A 24,660-nucleotide genomic window follows, 5' to 3' on the forward strand; every position below is an offset into this window, starting at 1 on the left:
CTGTACGTTATTCTGACATGACCTTTGTCAGTTCATTTCAGATTGTCAGTACTCACATTCTATACACTGGTTGTAAAAGCTGACAGGAATTAGAAACTTCAACAATAAAATTGTCAGAATTGATCTGGGAAGTGCCTATGGCCTATACAGAAAAAATAGGTATTTAAAATTTGGTTCTGTGCAGTAAAGGCACAGGCAACAACAGGTGAAGTGTTACAGTCCAAGTTTAGATTTGCCAAGCACAAATCTGTGCCCATAACATGGCTCAGTTGCCTTTAACTCCCCTTGTTCATGATCCCAAAGCACAGAACATACAAATCAAGCCACAAATATTAGTAGCTGCTCAACTATACCAAAGTTACAATGCAGACATAAAATAGGAATTTCTTTAGAGATGAAAAATAGATGCAAACTATAAAAAACCTATTCTTCTATGTCTCAGTGTTAGAGCAAACTTCACACAGACCCATGTAAGAACAAGGAAGAGGGAGTGTAACATAATTTACACAAATACCTGCGGGCACATTTCAGAAGGACAAAAATAAGTCATATATACAAAGCTGTAACAGAAAGTGATGGTAAAAAAAGCAGATTAAGAAGAATTAAACCAGAAGTCAGTGCAAACAATGTTTATAGCTTACAGAGCAACAAGTGACAGTTCTCAAAGTTCCCATTTTTCATTTCACAAATTTACAATTGAAAAGGCAGGCATGCAGGTTTTCTGGAGAAGACTATTCACACACATTTATCACTCAGTGCAGTTTCATGCATATATTCTTCTCATAGCTTGTTTAATGAGAGGCCAAGGCAGGTAACCATTAGAAGAAAACATCAATTACTGAACTTGTCTGTTTTATTCAGTTTTTCCATATTTGTCACCTCTCTTTTGCAGATATACTGTAAAATGAAGCAAAAAAGTTGCAGATCCTTACCTGCCACACCAGCTGAAATCATGTGTACCTGGGTAGAATCTGGACTGAAAATACTATTCAGCTTTTCCTTGCAGTTTGAGTAAGCAGCAAAATATATTGCTCTAAAATCAGAACAAATTCAAATTATGTTATATGTATCAATACCCTTCACCAGCACTGCTATTACTTCAGTAACCCAACAATCCTGGGTTAAAATTCACTTCCTCAGTGAAAGCCTACTCAAGGATTAACTCTTGCCAAGTAGTGGGACTATTCTGGGAACAGAAAAGAAAAAACATCACACATCTTGACTTTTTCTTCCACAACAGCTCCAATTACAAATTACTGAGGGGAAAGATAAGTAGAAATATGGCACTCATTTGTGTTTTACACTGGGAAGTAAAACACGACTGAACTAAACCCTGAAGTTTCAGTATTCTGCAACTTTAATAAGAGAACAAATTTGTACTAATGGACCTAAACTCATTTCAGTAGCATGACAGTTAAAGATATCAAGCAAGCATGCAGCTTTCAAAAAAGTATCACAAAACAGCACTCTTAGTCTAGAATTTAGGATGTAAATATCGCTAACATGGTTATAAATATTTATATGTCAAATGCTAGAACAGCTGTGAAACTGCTAACTACTTTGTTTCTTTAGTTCTATATTTGTATTTGTTCTGTACTTGGAATGGACAGATTTTTTTCTCTCTAAATACACTAAAAAAATTTTGTGAACTTGTCTTACACCAGTCTGAGCTGGTATCAAATCAAAGCTAGACATCAAAGTCAGTATGCCAATTCAATACATTATGAAAAATGGTTGTTTTCACTCATTAATGCTAAAAAGCTTATTTAAAGCACATCCAAAGCTCACATTTCAGGTTGTCACTCATTTTTTTCAACCTACAGACACCCTTCTACAAGAGAAAAAGTGAACGTGCAACTTCTCATGACCAGAACATTAACCTCATTAGCTGTGCAAACATGTTTTTCTTTATTACAGAAAAGATAAAGTGCTTGCTTCATGGGTGTAATTTCTCAAATGGAACCTGAACTCAGTTAAGTATAGTGGATGTGTTATGAAACATGCTTCTCTACAGCTTATTTAAACAAAGAGCTGATGTTAAATCCACTTAGCTAGTGCTTAATTGAAATGAAGTACAGGATAAAGGCCGAGGCAGCCAGAGGGAAATAAGGATGTGCTTATAAACAAGACTTCACACACTATATCAAGTTGACATTTTTGGTGTGGTAGTGGGGAGGAAACAACCTAAGCACTTCACCTGGGGGAAGAAAGGGGAATTAGATCTACCATAACATTGATTGAGAAGAAATTAGATATTTTTTCCTCCACAATTGAGGATACTTATTTATAAATTAGAACCTATTGCTAGATAAAAACTGCTATTAAAGTGATATCAATGTTGAACATTTGGTAGAACAGACTGGTCTACCAAACAACAGTACAACTATTCAAATTAGGAAATGCTGACAACCCACAGGTGTAAAGAACTAAAAAAAAAGATACTGGATTTACTTCAGCTTCTCCAAAGAGCAGCGATGAGAAAATCTCAGATATTCCTAAATCCTTAAAAAAAAATCTGATAAAGACACTCCAATTCCTGCATTACGTTTTACTCTTCATGTAGAGGGTCTACAGAGCACCACCTCATATCTCAGATTTAAAGTATACTTAAATGTTTTTCAGGAACATTCAAAAAGAAAAGACAGTCTGAGTGTGCAGGAGACAGGAATGTTTTTTCTTCAGGCAAAATAAGTAAACCAACAAAATCAGTGCACTAAGTCAAGGGAATAAAAAAGTCTTTGTGGAATATATTCCCTCTGTATAATGAAGCTTCTCTTAGAAGAAAATAAAAATGAGCCAGAAAGCAACTTAAACTCATCCAGGATTAAGTAGTTATATAAGCTTTGTTTCTACACTTCTCCTATGTTTGGACTGAACTTGGGCTAACACATATATGTAAGGATAACTTACAACTCTGGCATAACCTGCTCCTCACTCTGCCCACCAGCAGCAGTCATGGCTGGAGTATGTGCTGATGCAGAGCCAGACGACAACAACACCACAGCCAGTGAGATCAGATTGACATCCTCACCCCTTGCACTGCCCCAGTCCCCTTTGGAGCCCAGCCCACCACTGGATCTGCTTGCTCTGGGACAGCTGTTCAGTGTGTCATCTGACCCAGTCTTGCTCCTTTTGAGGTTTCAGAACAGGCTCCCTCCCTACTGCAGGGCAGCACCAGCCTGCACTTCACCAGAATTCAGGAGGAAAGACCTGGTGTTTTGAGGCTACAGGTATGTAGTTGTTTCCTGACAATGATAGAAAGCTAAACCTACCTGGATATTTTCCAAAGTACAAACTTCTAGTTTACTGGTGCAACTCTTAAAGCATTTTTCTTTTAAACTGGACAAAATTCTGCATAAGGGATAGCACACAACAGTAAATGCTGTTATAGCAGCACACAGGATAGTAAATGCCAAGACAGTTGGAACTCTGAAATACAAGTAGCTCAGTTTCTCAGACAACACAATTATCCCAGGAACCAAAGAGCTACTTGCCATTAAGTATTTACAACTGCAGATACAGACATGCACATTTAGGGACTTATTTCAAGTGAGTTTTGTATTTACCTGGAAGGAGCAACACCTACTAAATTAGGACCCAGTCCCCTGAACAGAGAACGAGGGCCTTCATTTTGCAAGATCATCCTAGAAAACAAGAAAGACAACATTCAGATCAAAGTTAAGGCGTGCACTGACCAACATAATTACATAATTTTAAGCTTTACTCTCTGAAAAACTTCCATAGTAACTGACAATGCAGTGCTGACCATAAAAAAAATTAGCAATGTCCTAGAATCAGCATAAAAAATTCCATTATTGGTTGACACGCCATAGAAATCCAGAAACTAAATGCAGAAGTAAGACTTACAATCTCAATACAGATTTACCTCAAATATAGGAGCACACACATGCATGGAGTTGCTTGCCATTAGGAAGTTAAGAGTGTCCCCTAATCAGGGAGAAAGTGCTAAGAATGGAAATGTTCACATTCCTGTAGGTTTTAGTTAGGAGGCAGAAATACTTTATTCTACCACCCTTTATTTTACCACCCTTCAGCTCCTAATGTTTGTGAACTTTTTGGAGTGTGAGGGTCAGCAGGCAAAGGGCAAGAGCAGAGGAGAGGAGAGAGACTTAAGAGGTTTAGTTTCACTGAGTCATACTCCATCCGGGAGCTACTCAGGAAGATTTTGCTGTACTGCTTACGATGCTCAGCCAGGGATACCTTTGGCAATGTATTAGCTCCTCTTCTGAAAAAGAGAAACCTCAACATGGGTTGGCATTTGCTACCCCAGTTTGATTCTACAAGACAAACTCCTTTGGTACAACTCTCATATAAGCAAATCCTATCCTCTAACCAGATTAATCCTGAATCCTACACTGTAACTGTCAGACGGGGCTGTCTACAAACTATTTTTCACTAAATAATTGGGAATAGAAGACAGTTGATTGAGTCTTGGCAAACTCTTTCTACTGCAAAAAGCAGTAGCAAAGTCCTTCCTGGAGAAAATCTCCCCTCATTCCCAAACACTGAAGATACCTCCTCCTCTCCCCTTAACTGGCTAGCCTGAGTCCCCCAGAGTGAAGTGATCTCTGCCTGTGATCTGTACAAGCAGTTTAACTATGGCCTTATAACTTTCCTGCTGGCTCCTGAACCACACAATCACTGCCAGCAATGAGAGGAAAGGCATTTCAGTGAGGCACCACGCAAGCAAGACATCCCAGATCCCTGCAAAAGCTGGATTTACTTATTTCTTAGTAGCTCTAAAAAAGTGTTATTAGGGACACATCCACCAGATGATATTCAAAGGTAGAAAGTAAATGAAGTGGTTAAAGCTGAAAGAAACCAAGCTTATGTATTTTCAATGCCTCCATATTAATTACCTCCTATGATTTGGACAAGAGTTTTTCAGGATGTGAGAGTCTGGCATGGAAGTGTTACAAAGCTCCCAGTACATCTTGGGGACACAGCCTGGAGCTGAGGTGTATAAGGTATGTATGCTCTGGCTGATTCAAGATACAAACTCAGGCATGAAGGACATTCAGACAACTGGAATGTTAAAATCACAGTTAAAAGGCAAAAGTCATCTCATGGTAACATCATGACAGATAACAGTCTGAATCTTTCATAGAGATTTGTCCAAAACACCTCTCTCCTCCTCCCTCCTCAAAAGGAGCCCAAACCCCTAGAGACATGTACACTCACTTCAAACAATGGAGAGGTCCAGGAGAAACTCTGGTTACTCTGTTGACACCAGGACCGCTCACTGTGTTGAGATGAACCTCAGAGATGTAGAGAGTCACAGAGGAGGACTGCAGTCGTGTTTTCACAACTTCCAGTGGACATGTCAGAATTGCACCAACAGTACCTCCACATCTGCAAAAATAAATAGGATCATCACATTTGTAACTGCAAAGAAACAGAGGGATACACACAGAATTAGCATTACAATCAACAGTCAAACTGCAAAATGTGAAAAACCAACCAAACATGTGGGGCAATGTTGTAGTTATTTGCCCTTGAAGGCAAGCAAACTGTTAAGTCAGTTTGTTAACCCCACAAGTGGGAGTAAAAAATTAAACAGACAAAAAAAAAAGTAGTCTTCAGTACATGCTGTTCAAATCAGCTCTGGAAAGTAGTTCAGTAGCTGAAATATTTAACCTCTTATGGTAAATTTTAACTTTTTTAAATGTTCTGTGCACTCCTGACTGCAAACAAGGTGCCAAAAATCCTTAAGGGTAGAAAAGATTTATGCACACAGGGCTACATGTAAAATCTGGTAAAACCTGTGCCATGGCAAGTTCATAACATCTTGAACTTCATATTTTGGGCATTGTACCATGAAAGCAATGATTCCCTGAGTGTTTCCCAGAGTTCTACTGGTGCAGCAAGGCAGACCAAATACTGCAGAGCAGAACCTGGGAAGGCTAAAGAGCTGAAGGAGCTAAGCAGGTAAAGACTTGCAGGTTTTGCTTCAGTCTGTCACTTGTTACTGTGAGCAAGCCCAGCACAACTTGTGCTGACAGTGCAGTTCCTGCTGTTCTGCTCCAGCAGAACAGAGCCAAGAACACACTGCCTTTCCACAGCTCTGCTCAGAGGATTCTTCTAGTGCTACTTCATAACTCACTATTAATATCTGCATTCCTCTCCATTTAAATATAGTCTCTGAGGGAAAAAATGTCAAATCCACAAATTCTGATTTCTAAGACAGTCCCATATGCCTTTACATCACCATTACAAAAAAACCTCCAAAAGCCACAAAACACACCCAACACTTTCCCTGAACCTTTTCAGAGATGAATATTCCTGACATTGTCATACACCCTTCTTAAAACTGACCAGAGCACCATGCATATCCTTAAAAAGAAGAAAAAAAAAACCAACACAACAAAAAAATCCAACCCAACAAGCAAAACTAGGTTTCAATTCAGGTATCAACGCTAACAACTCAGTTTGAAACTCATAACACATAAAACTAAGTTGTATTAAATTCAGTGGGCCAGCATTTTCTTCCCAATGCAACTACTAGAGGAGGTGTTTGATTCTGACAACAGTTATCAGCTAATGTTTTTCTAAAACAAAAAGCTGAAACACATCCAAAACTTTTAAAAAGTTCTAAGGTTATTCAATATTCTTTTTCAAGATGCAAAGAGTAGTTCAGTCCACAGAAAAATATACAAAATAGAAAAATCAGCACTGCATTCTAAGACACCAATCTGTTTGTATGAATTGAACTTACAGTACAGCTGCAACATAGCATAGAGTTAAATTATGTTCACTTAATGCTCCATTTAAACCTAGTGACCCAGAGATATCCTATTACTAAGCCTAAAGGCAGCTTGCCCATCCCTAACTCTGACAGTCTGCAGTCTACTCTCTTCCAAGATTTAATTGAGGAAAGAGATCAGGTTTCGTTGTCAGTCTGGAAAAAGGTATTATCACAGGAGGATGACAAACATGCAGTTACAGACTGACACACATCTCAGAGAAGGGCACTTGCACTTCTAACAGTAAGCTATGGAAGGCTATTTGCATTTTAAAAATAGAGTTGCCAAAAAACAGGGTACATGTGCTAAGGTTTATTTTAGCCAGTGTTGGAAGCAGCATGTAACATGTTATGGTTCAGGACATGAACACCACAAGAGAACCATAGGTAAGCCAGTCCTCAAAACAACTTGAAGATGCTCAAGCTCTAAAGCTCTGAACAGACAGCAAGTTGCTGGGCCTCCTGCAGTTCAAAGCAGACATCACCGCTGGTGATGTGACTGTGCAGACCATGTGGGAAGTTGGCTTTAGAGTTTATTGCCTTTCTTGCAACCCTTCCACTTCCAAACCCCTCAAGCTTTCTCTTCTGAAAATCCTTTTGCAATTGATTTTGGACAGGTTACAAGAGAACTTGCTTCCAAGCACCAGCAAGCACAAGAGAAAGCACATAGTATGATTTATATTAATGAGATAAATACCATGGAAGTGAGAAAAAGTAGGACAAACGCACTTGGCCTACATTCTTGAACAGGACTTGGAATTTGGAGTCCTTCATGCTCCTCAGCTACATCTCATCAGAAACATTCTCCAAAGTTGAAGATTAATGCTTGTGCCCTGCATGTTCCTCTGCACCACACCCAAGTCACAAGGAACAAGCAATTCCTGCAACAGCATTCCTGCCAGATATTGACTGTGGATGGGTCAGACACACTTCACAAGGGATTATGAGGTTCCTGGGAAAGAAGGCACATACACAGCTACTCAATGCTTGTTCTTTTTAACTCTGCCTACAGCAAGCACTGGGCAGCAACAGCCAGGGGATGTAACAGCAGCCAGCACTACTTTTACCTGCATCATAAGGAAGCAGCAGATCACCTGCCTCCCTTTAAGGGCCTTTATCTGCATCACATTGTGCCATTCAAGTAATTTCAAATAATCAGCACTCTTGGCACTTTCTTGCTGTTGTGTTGTTGGGTGGTTTCTTTGGTTGAGCTTTTCCTAAAGAGTTTAAAATGTCTCAACTGAACCCAAGAATTATTCAATGTTTTGCCCTAACTATTGACAGTTGGAAATAAACTCCTTCTCTGTCCCCTGTCTTCAAGATCTCAAACTGGTACTAACAACTGTAGAGAGCAGAGAAGTTTTATGGTGCCACATTGTTCTGTACCACTCAAGTTGGCAAAACCCAATTTCTACTTCTGCCAAATTCCAGTACTTTACTTGCCCAGCCCTCAAGAAGCTCCAACGAACAGAGGTAATGTCTGGAACTGAAGGAATGAACAAAGGAAAGTCTTGATATGTTGAGGACACAGACCTTTTTCAATGGTCACAAGATTCACTGAAGTTTGAACTGAACCCTGAATGAAGGCATAACCCAGTAACTGCTCTGACTAGTCTAGTTCACTTGACCTTTAAGATAAACACTGCAAGGCTTAACAAAAAGCTGTTTATGAGAAACTGTCAGGAAAGAGCTTGTGGGTAAATAAGAAGAGAAACAATTCAAGAACTATGCACTCTGTACAAATAAGCAACTTCTAAGCAGCATACCAGCATTTCTGTTCACCAGCAGCAATGACAGCCTGTTTTACTTACAAATATATTTCCAGCCTTGCTTATTTAACACACTACTAGAAATGTTGTCCAAGACACAGCTACTTTTTTGTGCTCCAAGTCCTGGCAGGCCATTAACAGCCTGCCACCAGCTCCAGCTTACAACAAGAGTTCTATAAATTGCCATCAGACTGCTGCCACCTTCTCTGCTATCCTCCTCACTGGCTCAAATTAAGGGGAGTTTTTTTTAGCTTGTGGTTTAACACAAAATAAGGGCTAACACAGTTTGGAAAAACATTTTTTTAAAACTTAGAAAATTATTAGATTTCTTCTCCTCATAACACAGGTGAGATTTTGTAAACTACCTCAGAAATTTTTACCACCTAAAACCACTCTGGGCTTCAGTACCTCCAGTCACAGACCAGGCCCCAACTACTGTGCCTGGTAAGAACATACAGTGTGAAACCTTTTCTCCCGAATTAGATGTGTTTCACCTGCTAGAGTAAATAGGTGAGCAAATACATTCCTGCTAACAAAGTAAAAATGGGAAGTGAAGAGTGGCAACATCTGAGACACTCCTATATCTGAAGGTTCACAGCAATTTCTAATGAATGCTGTTCAGAAGATCATTTGCACCTCTTATCTACCCTAAATGTGACATTTGCCTGTAATCAATGTTTGCTACAAACCTTTGTCAGCTTTGCCAACTGAGTAAAAAAACAAACTTGCAAAGCTGACTGTCATCATAAACACCTGATCTAACAAGGGTAAGAGAATGCACCTGTAGGGCCCAAGTAATTTGAAGTGTAGAAAGCCAAAGATCAGTGGGTAAGTACAAAAATATAAACACACTGGTAAAAAGAAGACTAAAGTCCTACCACTATTAATACCAGAATTGAATCTTCAAATTGAGCCTTCTTGTACAGTTTCAGAGACATCATGCTCGATGAAACAGAGACATTAGCCATTATCTAACATGCAGGATCATGACAAACTTAGAAAGTAAAACCAAGAACAGTGGTCTACTTGACAACTCTTGAACAGAAGAATGTAGGAGATGACAGCACTCTCCCAAACTATAGCTTATTCAAGGCAGCACCCATGGGGAAAAAAACCCCAAAATCAAAATCCCTCCACCCACAATACATTCAATTTGATCCCTAATGTATATTTAGAAGTCCATCACTTCACCAGACTAACAGAAACAAACCTGAATCTACCACGCTTTAAGCTCTGCTGGCAGCTCAACACAGATACAGTTCTGACAATCATTTTCCATACACAGACCTGTATTATTTTGTCACACAGCAGGGAAAGAAATATGCACATGCTTCAAAAACCTAAACTCGTTTGGCATTCAAATCCCAGGTTCTGTTTCCAGAGGTGACTGCACAAGAAAGCCCTCTATTATTGTTGCAAATCGAAGATATCTGCTCAGGAGTCCCTGCCTTTGTCCAGAGCAGTTGTGGATCTTCTACTGTTACCTTCCACCCCTGCAAATAACAGCAGAGACAGCTCCAGCATGGATGAGGGGCTCACAGTCAGCCAATGGACTGTCTATAAATGCCCTAAAGCAGATTAATATTCCCAGCACCGATGTCAGCTGACCTACAACTGAAACTGTGAGCACAAGAATTTTTTTATGCCTTGAAATAATTATGTGACTTATAAAAATAAAAGGCAAGGCTGCAGAGTGCTGGTCTCAGATTCACCTTTCACAGTATTTGTAACCACAGCCTCAAAGACTTGATGATAACCCTGGCCCTGTTATCTTGGGTCTACATTCATTCACTTATTTGACCAGCTATTTATCTTTCCTGTAGGAAAATGAAAGCTCCATGCAAATACTGGCTGTCAAAAGAAAAGCAAGAAAACCGAGCTCAATTTCTCACAAAAAGAAAGGTATCCAAGTCACCTGCAAACAGTGCTCCTTGTACTCCTTCCTGTCTTTCCATCACTGCAAATTCAGGTCCCAAATCTGTCAGCAGTTTCATGAAGCTGTTCTTACAACCAGAGTAACTTTCACATAAACAAAGTTCCACATTCGGATACTAAGTTTGCAGTATCAGTTTTGATGATACATAAGGACTTCAGCAAGCTCAGCTTTCAGAAAAAGCAAGAACATACCTCATTAATTCTGAATTCTCCTCTTATTATACTGTTCAACTCGCAGACTATATGCAGTTCTATCTTCAGAATAAATACAGTGACTAGGAGTACTGGCAGCCAGAAACCCTTAACCCTCTTATTCACTGTTTCTTTGCTAACAGAAAAAGTGTAAGCTGAGCTCACATCCTTAAACTAAAACCTCTAATCAAACTTGCTATTTCTAATTAACAGTGTAAAAATAAAATCCCCCTGATGTGCTGCCATATAGGACCTACAAGTGGAAACAGGAAAAACATCACCAGGGGATCAAGCATCACTGGGTTCCACATCCAAAGCAAACATCAACATGAACAGTGTAGTTTCTCTTAGGAGCCAGGGTAAATAAATATTTACGATAACATTTGTATTAAGTAAAAACACCTCAAAGCAACATCCCTCTAGAAAGAAACAAGAGAAATACACCAGTGGCACAGTTTCTCAAATACTGACTGAAATTTTCATGCCATTTGATAACCCCATGGACCAAACCCCAAGCTTCAAACAAACACTGTCTTATTCCCCACAGAAGTCTATTTCAATATAAAAATAACCTCAAGTTTGGACAGGAAGGTACTAACCTTCTCACTCGTTCTGAAAGACATCCAGGGTTACACCAGGAGTGTATTTGAGGGCAGAGAGAGGCTGAGTGCTTGACAATTAGATTATGGCTCAAGTGGCTATTTTCTGAAAGGGGGTAAAAAAGCCCCCATGACCACAATACCCCCCCCAGAATTTTTCTTCTTAAATCAGAAAACCTTTAGAGTCTTTTACCTTAATTTCATACATTTCAACAGTGTCTGTTCTTTCTGAGAATTCAAAAACTTACTTCTAACACATTTGCTGTGCCTCTGTCAGAGTGATTTCAATGGCAGACCAATTTGAGATAGTTCTATAATCAAGAAAAATAAAGATACTTCTTCATATACCCTCTCATATAATAAATCATAAAACAGTCAACTTTTTGCAGGAAACAGAACCGAAAAAACCCCAGCAAACGTGAGACTACCCAACTGTGAACTCAGAAAAGCAGCTGAACCCACCTCCAAACCCAAAATGGTCCCTCTTTTTGCTGGGGAAACAACACTAAGGCAAGTTCACTGCCACGGTGGAAGCTTGTATGATACAGAATTAATGTCATAACCTCTCTAGAAATGAAGAATAAATCATGAAAACCTGAATATTATTTTTGTAGCCAACACCCGAATTTTACTTCAATATGCCAATTACAATTGCATGCAGGTAGATACAAAATATTAATACTCCTTTTTTGAAGGAGTCAATACTCTCAGGCACATGGTGTGATTCTTGGGGAGGTGCAGGGTCAGGAGCTGGACGATGATCCTTGTGGGTCCCTTCCAACTTGGCATATTCTGTGAACTAGAAAAGCATGCAACTATAACTCACATATGTGAGCCTAAATGTTAATCTACAGCCTAGATTTCAACCATAAGACTTGTTAATTTAGGCATGGAGATTGTTCAACTGCTTTCTGCTTAGTTTGGAATAAAAGCACCTGAGTTGATACTACCAACACACTGTCTACAATCACAACAGTTGCTACTTGACAAGGTGATGGAAAAATGGAAGATATGCAAAAGAAAAAAAAAAATCTACAGCCTAGGCAGCTACAGAGAAATCCCAGGATGGCCTCACCTATGTTACCAAATCAGCAATGTCATCTGCTACAGTTTCATTTCAGAAAGCAGGAAGTAGAGAATGAACTTGGACATTACAAAAAAAAAGGCAAGCAGATTATCTCAATCTTGTTTTCACCGAGACTGTAGTGAAACTTTAAAGAAAACTAAGCTGCCTCGCTTTTTAAGTTTCACTGAAGGTTAACGATCACTCAGGTGATCTGTAGTGCACCAAATCTGCAAAGTCATGAGATGACCCCAAAAACCTTTTCTACTGCTAAATGTAACCAAATATAAACTGTTAGCTTGGCTGGACTGTGGTTACAGGAAACACGTGGCTGGCAGATGGACATGAGGAAACTGCACTCAGGCTTTTCCTCACAGACTAACCCTTGACCCAGCTGGCCAGGAGGTAACCACCTACCAGACCTCTCTGCAGAAAATAGGAATGAACAAGCTGAGTTGAGCAACCTTCATCTGGTCTTAAGTTTCAGGTTTGTAAACCTGTTTGGGACATTACACACCTCTACCTAGGAATCTCCTGTGTGCAGAGCTATCGAGTGAGCCCCATTCACAGAATCACAGAATAACTGGGGTTGGAAGGGACCTCTGGAGACCACCCAGTCCAACCTCACTGCCAAGGCAGGGTCACCTGCAGCAGGTGATATAGGAACACGTTCAGGAGGGTTTTGAATGTTTCAATAGAGGGAGACTCCATGACCAAACTGGGCAGCCTGTTCCAGTGCTCTTTCACTCTCAACAAAAAGAAATTCTTATTTATGTTGAGATGAAACTTCTTGTTTTATTTTATGGCCAGTACTCCTCATCCTGCTGCTGTGCACCACCATCAAGAGTCTGGCACCATCCTCTTGGTACCCACCTTTGAGATATTTATATGCATTAAGGAGATCCCCTCTGAATTGTTTCTTCTCTAGACTAAACATGTCCAGGTTCCACAGACTCTCCTCATAAAAGAGATGCTCCAGACCACTACTCATCTTTGTGGCCCTTCTATGGGCTGTCCCCAGCAGCTCCTTATCTTTCTTGAACTCTTTCTATTGCTTTTCTAAATGCTTACAGGGATGTGAAGCCTTAAGGAAGTACACACTACTACATGTGCCTCCTGCTCTATAACCACTCTTCTCTTACACAGAGTGCCAGAAATTAAGGGGATGAAAACATAATCATTAGGTCAGGTGCATAATGTGCACAAACCTGCCAAGTGTGCCAGCAGCAGAGAAAGTGCCCACATGTATCCAACTCACCCAGAACTGGCCATAGTGAATACATTATTCTTCCCCCCTCAAACACCCTGGTCCAGAGACAGGGAGCTCATTTTGTTAATGAAGAGCACAAATGGAAATCACAGCTTCAAGCTCTCTCATGGGATACAAAGCATGTCCTCAGCCTGTCACTCCCGCACAGCCATCCTCGCTACCCTAACACACTTTCACAGCCCAGCCAGTTAGGATACCCAGCTTTCCCTTTTAAAAGCTGAGTTTCCTTCCCACCTTGTCCCTGGAAGGGCCACAGGATGTGCAACCATATACATCCCACGCATTTTAAAGCTTAAAAAGGTAACGAGATCAAGCACTTGTTAAAGTACAAGAGTTACCGCAAACCCAACTAAGGTTTCTTTCAGCTACACTCCTCCCTCCCAATCCTGCCTCCGCGCAGACCGCCGCAGGACCGTGCCAAGCCCCGCAGGTAGACACAACGCACACCGGGGCGCTGGGACACATTCCAGGGACAGCGCGGCCCTTGGACACGAGCGCGCCCGGCCAGGCATTCCCAGCCCGCGGAGCCGCCAGGCGTGCCCGGGCAGGCTCCGGGATACAGTGGGGTAGCGACAACACCAGATAAGGGACAAAGCCCGGGAACGTCGATCACAGAACGGGCTGCTTTTAAGGGAACCCTCCACCGCGCCTCCCCCACGGGCCCACACTCCCTCCGTGACACAGCGCGACTCCCGGGCCGGGCCCGGATGGGCCTCGGGACCGCGGGCGGGGAGCACAGCGCGGCCCCTCCGCACAGGGAGCGGGGCAGCCCCTCCCGGCGGCCGCTCCGCCCCGCGCTCCCAGGCCAAGCGGCAGCGGACACAGGAGCGGGGCCAGACCCGCAGCCCAGGGAAGGCGACAAGAAAGCCGAAAGATCCCTCCCCGTGGTTTCACGTACCCGCCAGCGAAGAGATGCACCAGGGTGTCTCTCTGGCTCATCCTCGTCGCCTGCGCCCAGGAGGGAGGAAGGAGGTGCCGGGCGCTTCCGCCCCGCGCTCAGCGCGCCGCTCCCCCTGGGGCTGCGCATAATAACGGGCCGAACCAGGCCCGCCTCCCGCTCCTGGCGGGGCTGCGCATAAATAGGGGCCGGGCCGAGCCGGCCCCGCCCCCTGTTCCTGGCGGCGTACTCCGCTCACATAGGGGCTGTGGCGGCCGCTTCCCGTACGGGAGCCGGGCCGGGCTCCCCTCACGCTGCGGCACAAATTTGCATAACATGAATATGCAGCGTCCATCGGATAAACAGGCACTTCTGTTCGCTGCGGGGCGTGACGTCACCGCAGGGGGACCCGATATAAATATGCAACGAGCCCTCCCTGCCCCGAGGTAAACAGAGGCTGCCATTGGCTGCGGGGGGTGACGTCACCGCAAGCGCAGCCTCATAAGCCGGCCGGGGAAAGCTCTGCTTTTCGCTTTCCATTTCCGCGATGTGGCGCAGCTACAGCGGGACTGCAGTAGGAATCCCCTCTGCCTTGCTCTTTTCCTTCTAGTGGGTGTTATAAATGTGTATAAATATCCAAAGCGGTGGTGCCACAGGGGGAATCCGGCCCCTTTTCGGTGGTGCCAGCCAGCAGGACAAAAGGCAACAGGCAGACACTGAGGCAGCGGAAGCTCCACCTGAGCACAAGGAAGAATTCCTTCACTTCACTTCTTTAGAGATTGCCCAAAGAGGGTGTGCAGGCCCCTCCCTAGGAATGTTCCAGAGCCATCTGGTCGCACTGCTGTGCCCCCACCTGCTCCCACCTTCCCTTTCCGAGGGAAGGCACGTCCAGTGGCGACAGAAAAGGTGGCGAAAAGGGTATGGAAACAACCCCAGTGCCCTCGGTGTTCCCAAGCAGTGCTATCAGTCAGGTGTGAGGTGCCCCGAGTTTGTGTTCCTTTTGTTTTTCACTTCTAGTGGTACTCTCAACTCTGAAGCAAAGCATCTCCCCACAGAGACACCCAAACACTGCTCTGTGGGTGTGTTTCCAAAGGGAGTATCCTGACTCATTGACTTTCATCTTGGTTTTCCTCAAAAATACACAGGAAAAATAAATAATACTAACCAGGAAAATACTTAACCTCATGTGTAAAGTTGTTGTCACAGTTAATATTTTGAAAATCCAAGCATCTAAAAGTAAATAAATTACTAGCTAAAAACCTTCATCGATATCCACACAATAAATACAAAAAGCTTCCAAAATAGAAGCAGTTGTTTCATAATAGCACAACAATTTTTGATTTCTGTATTAATAAAACTGGAATGTTTTCTGAAAGTTATTTCTTAAAAAAATGCTCCTCTGAGCAGGTGAGCTGATGTGGAAGAAAACTAAGCTGTAAATGTCAAGACATTTGCAAGAAGGGGGGGATTTAAGGAGGAGGTTGGCTGGGAGAAGTGTGGCACGTGGAGATGCTGGGGGAGAAAGCAGTGACGCTGAACTGGGACAAGCAAAAGTAGGACAATGATTTTGCAGCTGCTATTCTGCATTGCTACTCCTCACAGCATGGAGCTGAAACTAGTGATCAAATGACTGATAATTGTTGTGACATAGAAAGACAAGCAAGACTTTCAGAAGACTGTACATGAGACATGTTAAATTTAACATTCAAAAAGGAGGGAAGGATCATGTGCTGCTTGGCACAAGATGTCAGACAGAAAGTAGTAAATATATTGAGGCTGATTAAAACAGATAAATTATTTTGAGAGTACTGCAAAACTCCACCAGTGACTTTATTAAATGCTACATCAAAGATGGTCATATAAGAAGTACTTAGAGTGAGGTCACAAGTTCAGTTTTTTTCCAATTCACTTGGCAGCTTAAGAGGGAACAGAAGATGGGTTTTCTGCAGGCCATGTGATACCATCCAGTGAGCACATGTCCCAGAAAACTCAAAAGAAGATTAAATACTGCACAAAGGCTCTGCTTCTTTCTGTCTCTGTATAGGTGAACGCCTAATCTGGGAGTTTTTAACTTCATCTGGCACTTATGGCTTCCACTGTGACAAATGAAAAAATGTAATGTGATTTTCATGAATACTTACAGAATAGCTAAAATAAGTACACCTATTGAAACATTTTATTTACATCATTAGGTACTCTGTATTTTTTAATTTGTATCTTTTTGTAATACTTTAGCTTTTCTGTTGAAATATTTTAAAGGCCTGAACTGATCTATTTTCTATTTTTATTAGGTGTCTGAAACACTTTGATTCAAATTATTTTTCACTATTTCTTGAGAGCTGACTTTAATAGTACTTCTGTTCTCCTTACTGGGCTGGGCTCTCTGGCTGGACTGGATATCCCATAATGTTTGATGGATATGGATGCTTACAGTGTATTTCTCCTTTCATCCACTGGGAACAGGTAAGTGTGTAGAGAAAATGCCACGTGGGATCACACCTGAGAGCCCAGAACTTAAATAAAAGCATCCAAATAGCACAAGATCCCATTTTCAAAAGATCTTATTCATTCCAGTTTTTTTTAAATTCTATTTTTCTTCTTACAATTTTGTTGTGAAACCCGAGTAGCTCATTTAATCTCTTTTTTACTACTTGATTCATTAGAAATAATAATTTTAAAAAGAGTTTATTTTGTGGGGTTTTGGGTTTACTTTTCCTGCTCTGCTTGATGCAACTCAAGTGTGTAGTAGGACTCAATAAAGTGACAATAAGGGAAAAAACATTAACAAAAAGTAACCCCTTGTTTCTGTGTTTTCTATCTCTGAATTTATCTCAGAATACACATAACATGTGCTTGTAGTCTTTGAACAGAAAACACTCTTTCTTAGATTTCATGAATGGCTTTCTGTGCAAAAAAGAGCAATAGAATTCATTAAAATACCTGATTCTGGTGGGGTTTTTTCCTGCTTCTTCACAGCAGCTTAAGGTGGGATAATATGTTTTTCCCATGCAGCAGAATCTCTGCTGCCTTTTTCCAATTATGTTCTAAAAATTACATTTGTCTTTCTATTGAAAACTACGGTGTTGTATTCATGTTCTTATTATTCTGGTTATAATGATCCTCTATTTTTCTAATATTTATATGACCACATTTTACAAGTTTACAACATACAGGAAACAAGACCATAACTCCACATCTGAAACAGAGATTTAGTGTAGTCATGGCTTTGTTTACCCCACAGTTTTCTTTAAACAAACACTTGCTATGTTTTACCAGTGCCAAGGTTTGCTCTCATAAAACAATAGAAAACAATGTCCCTGTGAAATAATATTTACACTAAGCAACCTATCTTAAAATATTTAGTGTTCTTAGATGTTCTGTTTATCTAAGTGGCACATTATTTATTTTCCTGACTGAGATCACAAGAAATGTACTTTCTCCCTTCAATAAATGTGAAAGCAAGGTTTATTTAGTTGGAAATTTTGATTCTGAACCACTTCTTTCTCCTTCTATGAAATTGTCCTGCTGTGAGGCAAAGTTATTTATTTATAACATGCAGTAATGGATGTGTCTATTATATGCTTATTTGGACAGAGGGAAGTTTGTATCCCCAGGGAACTTGAAAGGTAGGCAGGATCCTTCAGTCTAAAAAATACTTCAAGTTTGTATGAATGCAAAAAAATCCAAATAAAAAAAACCCAAACAAAAACCAAAGCCCCTTTCCTATTGGTGAATGCAGAAACTGAGTCTGAGGAACAGAAGACAGTGACACAGGCTCAGGGAATGCCATGGGAATCAAGCAGTTTGTCCATGGTCTGTGGTGCTCCTGAGAGCTGGATCAGAGTCTGACCTCGCCTTTTAAAGCCTTGTGAAGCACAACAAATACTATGAACTTGCCAGCCCTGAGATGCTGAGGAGTAAGAAGGAAGAAATCAATCTTCCTTGAACAAGTAAATCCATAGAAGTTGCTCAAAGCACAGCAAGAGGCACACCTGTGGTATGCTGGTTAGTTTTGTTCCTAGGAACTGCCTTTTCCTGATCACCTTTGTGCCTTCTTCAAACACCACCCCATTCACCATGCCCTGTTTGTCTCCAAAAGTCATCAAAAGCTAGAGGAGATGTCTTAAGGTATCCTGTTTAAATGCACATACTCAGGAATGATAAGATGTGGAAAATCAAAAAACTATGAATACTCAGAATTCAAGTCTAAGAAGTTAAACTTTTATTCACTTCCTTTAGTCTTCCTAATACTTCAAGAGCTTCTAGAAGAATGAATGAACCTGGACTGGTCACAAATTTGTGACTGCTAACTTCTAGTTCTGCTTTTTAAGTATTTCTAAGAACTCCATGATCTGAGAAACTGTAAGAGCACAGTTGGTAGATTAAAGAATATTTTCATCAAATTTCACAAAGTAATATTTTGTGTAACTGCAGTTGGAGTGGGCTACCCTGAGGATGTATAACATTCTTCTCTATTCATTTCAGAAGGAATAAGGTTGGGTATATCATGCACTGCTCAGACAGTGAGGTGAGAGTGGAGAAGGAACATCCTCACTGAAAGGCACAGCTTTCCAGGGCTGAATACCTATTGCAGGGCCAGAGTTAGTGATGTTACAAAGTTTCTATGCCTGAAGAGCTATCAGAGATGTTTGGTTTCCAGGGGATTGAGTATTGGGATTATATCCCAAAGTGGAAATGGCAGCTGGTACTGCAGGGTCAGCCACAGCTCAAATGAGGCCTTGTTAAAAGTACACAGAGGGAGATAAAGCTCGAGGACTTGGCAGCAAGAAGTGAGTGGGCTGTTACTCCAAGAGGAAAAACAATGAGCTGTTCTCACAAGGAAGTCAGACATTATACTTTATGTTACAACTTTTGTGCCTTGAAAAAGGTGTAGTGGCGACTAAGGCTCCCTATTTTTCTTATTATTTTCTATGTTCCATGGAAAGCATTTTTCAAAGCAATTTGATTCAACATTTGTAAAGGGATGAAGTACAGCTTGTTAAACAGCCAACATTAATTTCCTGATATGTCTGGCTTAGAAATGAGACTTGAACTCGTGCTTTACTAATGACACTGAGAAATCGAACTGCTTCATTATTGCTAATGAAGACCTGGCAGAAGGGTTAAATTTAGATCTAAAACAAGCTTCTAGGAAGAAGCTGGATGGGTTTCTTTAGTACATGTTATAAGAAATCAAGGGATGTTTGGTTTTGTTTTTTTAAATATCATTTCCCTCACATTTTATCTAGTTTGTTTCCATAAACTGCTCAAAACAGGGGAGATGGTGGTTGTGCTTTCACATTGTGCTCTTTTTGTCTCTACTAGTATGTTCACAGACATTTTAATGAAGGGAAAAGAATTTTAGACATATAAAACCCAAATCCTACATTCTTGTCCTATAAATAACTTGCCTTCTGACTTGTGCAACTCAGACTCAAGTGATAAATGCCATCAGCATAAATGATGGGATTAGGGTTTTTGTTGCCAGGAGTTGGGCATGTTTTAAGTTGAGGATCTGGAATCATTGCAAGATATTACAAGGAATGTTTTTTAGCTCATAAAGTGTACTGATTGTCAAGGTGAACAAAGTGAGTGTCTTTGTACTGCTTTTTTGAAATGGTAGAAGTGAATTTGTGTAGGGGTGTAAAGTACAATAGCTGGGGGACATCTACGCCATCCCAGCCAAAGCTGACCCCTCTGAGAGATTTAAAAAGTGCTGTGATTTTATTAACACCCTTCTATCAATCTGTTTAATAATCTATTTTTAACTCCATTTCATTCATAACAAAGCAGAATGAGACGAGACACATGTTTAACCAAAACCACTGGACAGATCAATGTCGGATTTAGAAATAACCTTTTGACCAAGAAAGCCAGCAGGGAGGGTGTGCTAAATAACTGTTTCATACTTTATGTAGGCCTTTGTTTGAGAATGGGGCAGCCTTTGTTCCTTGAGGGCATATAAACTTTTGTAAAACACAATTTTAAATATACATTTCTAAGTCTTTTGCTCAGTTGCTTGTTTATCTGAAGTTTGTAGTTTACAGAATCTCTTTGGAAATATTCAGAAGAGAAAGCAGGAGGTGGCAGGGGAAAAGGACAATAAACAGAGAAAGAAGAGAGGAACAGCTGATCTTTAAAGAAGGTGTGGGGATATCAGTAGCATGAAAATGAGAGGGTGGTATATAAGACTGAGAAAGAGCAAGAGGCAGGGTGATTTGCAAGCAGAGTGGAGACAGGATAAGTCATATCCATGCCTTGAGGTGCTTGTTAGGGAAGGTATACATTCTATGTGTCGAAAATTGGGGTTTACATTCAGGAACATGTAGATACTTGCTGCAGAGAAAAGGAAATAGTTAATTCTGTTGTGCTTGGCCCTCATGGGGTACACTTGGCATAACTTAGGCTGTCAGTTTTTACAACACGTTTATTCCAACTGAATAAGGTGTACAGAAGAGCCATTCAGATTATCTGGAAAATGGATGGCTTATCATGTCTGAAAACACTTTAAAGATTTGGTTTGTTTAGACTGGATAAATAAAGGCTAAGATAAGATATGATTGCTACCAAAAAGTATGTGAAGGGAATAAACTACTGAAACCAGAGAAGTAAAATACTATATAAACTAAAGGTCAATATTAGCAGAGTCACCAGAGGTCATGAATAAGTTCAGGCAGAGCAAAAAACAGTGAGAGTTGCTGATGTGGTTTTCTACAGCACCTGGAGTGGAGAGTGAGAGATTTCAAGTATTGTATGCAACCTGTGCTCAGCTGAGTCTCAAACTGTGAGAAGATGGGCAGGTTACCTTGTCAAGGCATCCCTCTTTTGAAAGGTGTGAATCCATCATGAAATTCTGTTTCAGCCCATCATTAAAGTAAGGGTATTTGTCCTTAGCTTACTTTGACAGAGATGTGTAAACAATGTCCTGTGATTCAGAAATAAGTTTCCCAATGTGAAAAGTTTCAAATATTTGAGAAATTTAGTCACTTCTAAATGAAGCAAACTTCAATTTTTTTTTTTAATCAAAAGGCAGAAGGAACTGTTACTCATTTAGAAAAGGTGAATATGTGACTGCATAGGTTTTCAAAACTAGACTAAGCAAACCTAGGGCACTTAGTAGTAGTGTGGTTACAAGCCACTCCTTGCTGTTGTGCTTATTGGAAGAGGCTGGGTCTAAGTGGAAAGGAAGGATCACAGCAGCACATGTTGAACTGGGTTGGCCTTTTGTGTTTTAAATCTGCAGCCTGATTTGGCCAACTGAGCAAACCCAGCCATCTGAGACATGCAGGACAGGTATGGAAGTGTTTCCAGGCCACCAGCAGTTGCCCAGGGAGTCAGTCACCTTGCTGCTCCCACTTAATAAATGAGATTTAATAATTAATCTCCGTCTGGAGGAGATGTTACTTCTCTTGACTAAGCCTGGACAAGGAATTTGCTGACTCACGTGTTCATTAGGGGCATAAACTTCATTCTGGTTAAGGAATTTAAAGAAATATTGTCAGAAGACTTTGGTTTTTCACAAGAGATCTGAAGAATGAGTAGCTATGCAGTATAATTTGTTTCCTGGATATTGTACATATGATACAAAGCTCACTTAGATCCTCAGATTTGAAGTCAAGGAACCACCACAAGTAGCAGGAAATCTGCTACATCAGCTGCTGCTACAAATGGAGAATGTTGAGTCTTGTTAAGAGGTTGTTTATCCTTATGAAACAAATACTATTTCAAATTTTATTTTCCCTGTATGAAGCCTTCATTATTTCCTGTAGGCTGTGGAAATGTCTTGTCATGTTCCAGATTTTTCTGACAGTCTCATTTACTTCCAGAAATGATGGCAGGGGGAAAAGTTTGATTTGGTTTTATTTTTTAAAGGATCATATTGTAATTGATCTTCTGCCCCCGAACAATCTGTGGAAGTGATTCCTTGGCCTAAAAAAGGCACTTTAAGAAATAGAAAGAACTTATTTGCAGTGCATGCAATGACAATTTAAAATTAGTTTAACAAAACAAAAAAGAAAACTTACAAATTTATCTGTTTTATTCAAGACTTTATGGAATACCAATGTACTTGACCTTTGATAACATTTTAACAAAATTAAGATGAGCAATTACTGCTAGCTCTGGGGCAGGGCATCAGGTCAAAGAGATGAAATCCTCATTTGTTCTGGAATTTATTTAGCACATGTAGGCTCATGTAAGTTCTGGGGATATATCATGGTCTTGTTATAAAGCCCTGGTAAGCCTTTCTCAGTGCTGTTATTACTTCTGTGGTGCACAAGCTCACTTATTTTTTAACCTATTCTCTAATCATATACAGGGAGTTATCTTTCCTTAGTTCTTTGAAAATATTCTGGAAAATCTTCTGCACATTTTTTGTAAGTTTAGATACAATGAACCTCTAGTAGTTTCATTCATAACATGCTGTATGTCCCTTAATCTTGGTGAACCTGCAGCTTGGATGAATTTGATCTTATCATCCTTGTGGAAAGAGCAGTAGCTTTTGTGATGTGATATGACTGAGAGCTGATGGAGGTGGTTTTGACAAATTAATCTTTCAAGTCTTGACTGGATTTGGAGTTAGATTGTTAGTCACTGTGTCAGTTAGTTTTTATCTATGACACAAAGTGATGAGGAAATTTGATGTAATTTCATGATTTCTTGATAAAACATACATCTAAGAGGATGGATTTCTTCCCATTAATAAAATAGAAATTCTGTGTAACCCAGCATGAATGGTGACCTACATTTCAAACCCTGTTTTTAATCATACTATGAAATTTCCCATCTCTCTTTTTAAAAAGAATCTTTTCAATTTCCATCTCTCAAAATACAAGAATTTCTGCCTAAGAATATACTCTTTGTTCTTTCCCACAATGTTCTTCCAGTTATATTTGAATCTTATCTTGGTTGTGGTTTGCCATGTGAGCAAAGCAGCAGTCTATGTGTTCACAAAGCTAAGTCTGTGGGACATTATGTAAGACACATGTGTTTCAAGTGTCTCCAAACAGAATTCAAAAGTTCCTAAATCCAGCTGTGTGGTACAGTTCTGCCTTTGTTTTCTGTGTCCTACAAGTTCTGAGGGCAGATTAGTGGCAGTCAGATTCCTTGTCTGTTTTATCCAGACTAGAGCACAAGGTTGAAATTCTGAGACATTTGCCCACATTTTTATGTGGAGTCTCAGGGGAGGTTTGCTATGTAACTTGAGGCCTATGTTTGTCTTCTCTTAGAGCAGATTTTTTGAATTGTTTTTTTTAGAGTTACAACCAGTTACTGTAAACCAAGGTCTCTTTCCTAAACACCATCTGTCATTACAATGAAATGAAGGGACATCTCCACTGTAATAAAGGGACAGACTTGATGGAGAGAGTGGGTGATAGGAGCCTCTGTATTGCAACTTTATCTTTAGAGGTGGGAAAGGATGTCAGAGAGAAAAGGCTGATGTTTGGAGAAGCGAGTATGAGTCTGATTTCTCAGCAGCAGGTGCTAGAAGAGATGCCAAGGATCCAGCTGTAGGGCACACCTACCTTCTACCCATGGGTCTAAAAGCTCATCCAAGCTTAGACCTACACGTTCGGCCCTAGCCTGAGCTGTATCACAGATGTTGTGCCTCTTCCCAGTCCTGTTCATGAATTACTGTTTGTAATTCCTAGTCTGACCTTGGATCTGACTTGTCACCTTGAGTTTGCCTGTCCATCCCTGAACTGTTGCTAGGGCCTGTTGCCATCACTCAACTCGAGTGCTGTGGGACTGTGCCCTGTGGGGGAACTCACTGCCCAGCCAGTGTTGTGGCCCCCCTTGGCTCCCTCCAGACTTCCCACAGGGAGAGCCCTGCTCTTCCTGCTCCATCCTGCTGTCCTTCACAGTCTTTCACTGATTTTTAGGGTGTCAATAGTAAGAATACTCAAATGATGAAAGTCATCATTCTGGATGGAAGGGAGATGGAGGGGGAAGCATATACAACTTTGTTCATGTAGTTATCAATTTTGTATGCTGACCCTGCATCTCTGGGATTGTGGTAGAGATACTGACAGTGGATTCTCATTTTGACTTTGTTCTGAGATAAATTATACCTGCCAATTCCTTAAGGTCAACAGAAAAACCAAACCCTCTATGTTATAATCCAATTCTCCTATGATTATCACGATGATACTGTCTAAAAGAGCTGTTGATGTAGCCCTCATCGAGTATGTTC

The 24,660-nt window shown here is 40.7% G+C and overlaps 1 protein-coding gene across 1 annotated transcript in view; it reads right to left on the bottom strand.

The window, feature by feature from the left end:
- The window catches only part of SLC25A36 (solute carrier family 25 member 36), a 28,870-nt gene extending 14,240 nt beyond the window's left edge, over nt 1-14,630 (bottom strand). Inside the window, exons 1-4 of the mRNA XM_071566561.1 lie at nt 14,490-14,630; nt 5,203-5,373; nt 3,567-3,644; nt 933-1,033 (exon numbers count right to left, since the gene is read on the bottom strand). Of these exons, the coding sequence (XP_071422662.1) occupies nt 933-1,033; nt 3,567-3,644; nt 5,203-5,373; nt 14,490-14,530 (391 nt within the window). The 5' untranslated portion in view covers nt 14,531-14,630. The remainder of the gene's footprint in view (nt 1-932; nt 1,034-3,566; nt 3,645-5,202; nt 5,374-14,489) is intronic.
- Between the last annotated feature and the right edge of the window lie 10,030 nt (nt 14,631-24,660).

The sequence above is a fragment of the Pithys albifrons genome, chromosome 11 (assembly GCF_047495875.1).
Source record: "Pithys albifrons albifrons isolate INPA30051 chromosome 11, PitAlb_v1, whole genome shotgun sequence".
NCBI classification, from domain to species: domain Eukaryota; kingdom Metazoa; phylum Chordata; class Aves; order Passeriformes; family Thamnophilidae; genus Pithys; species Pithys albifrons.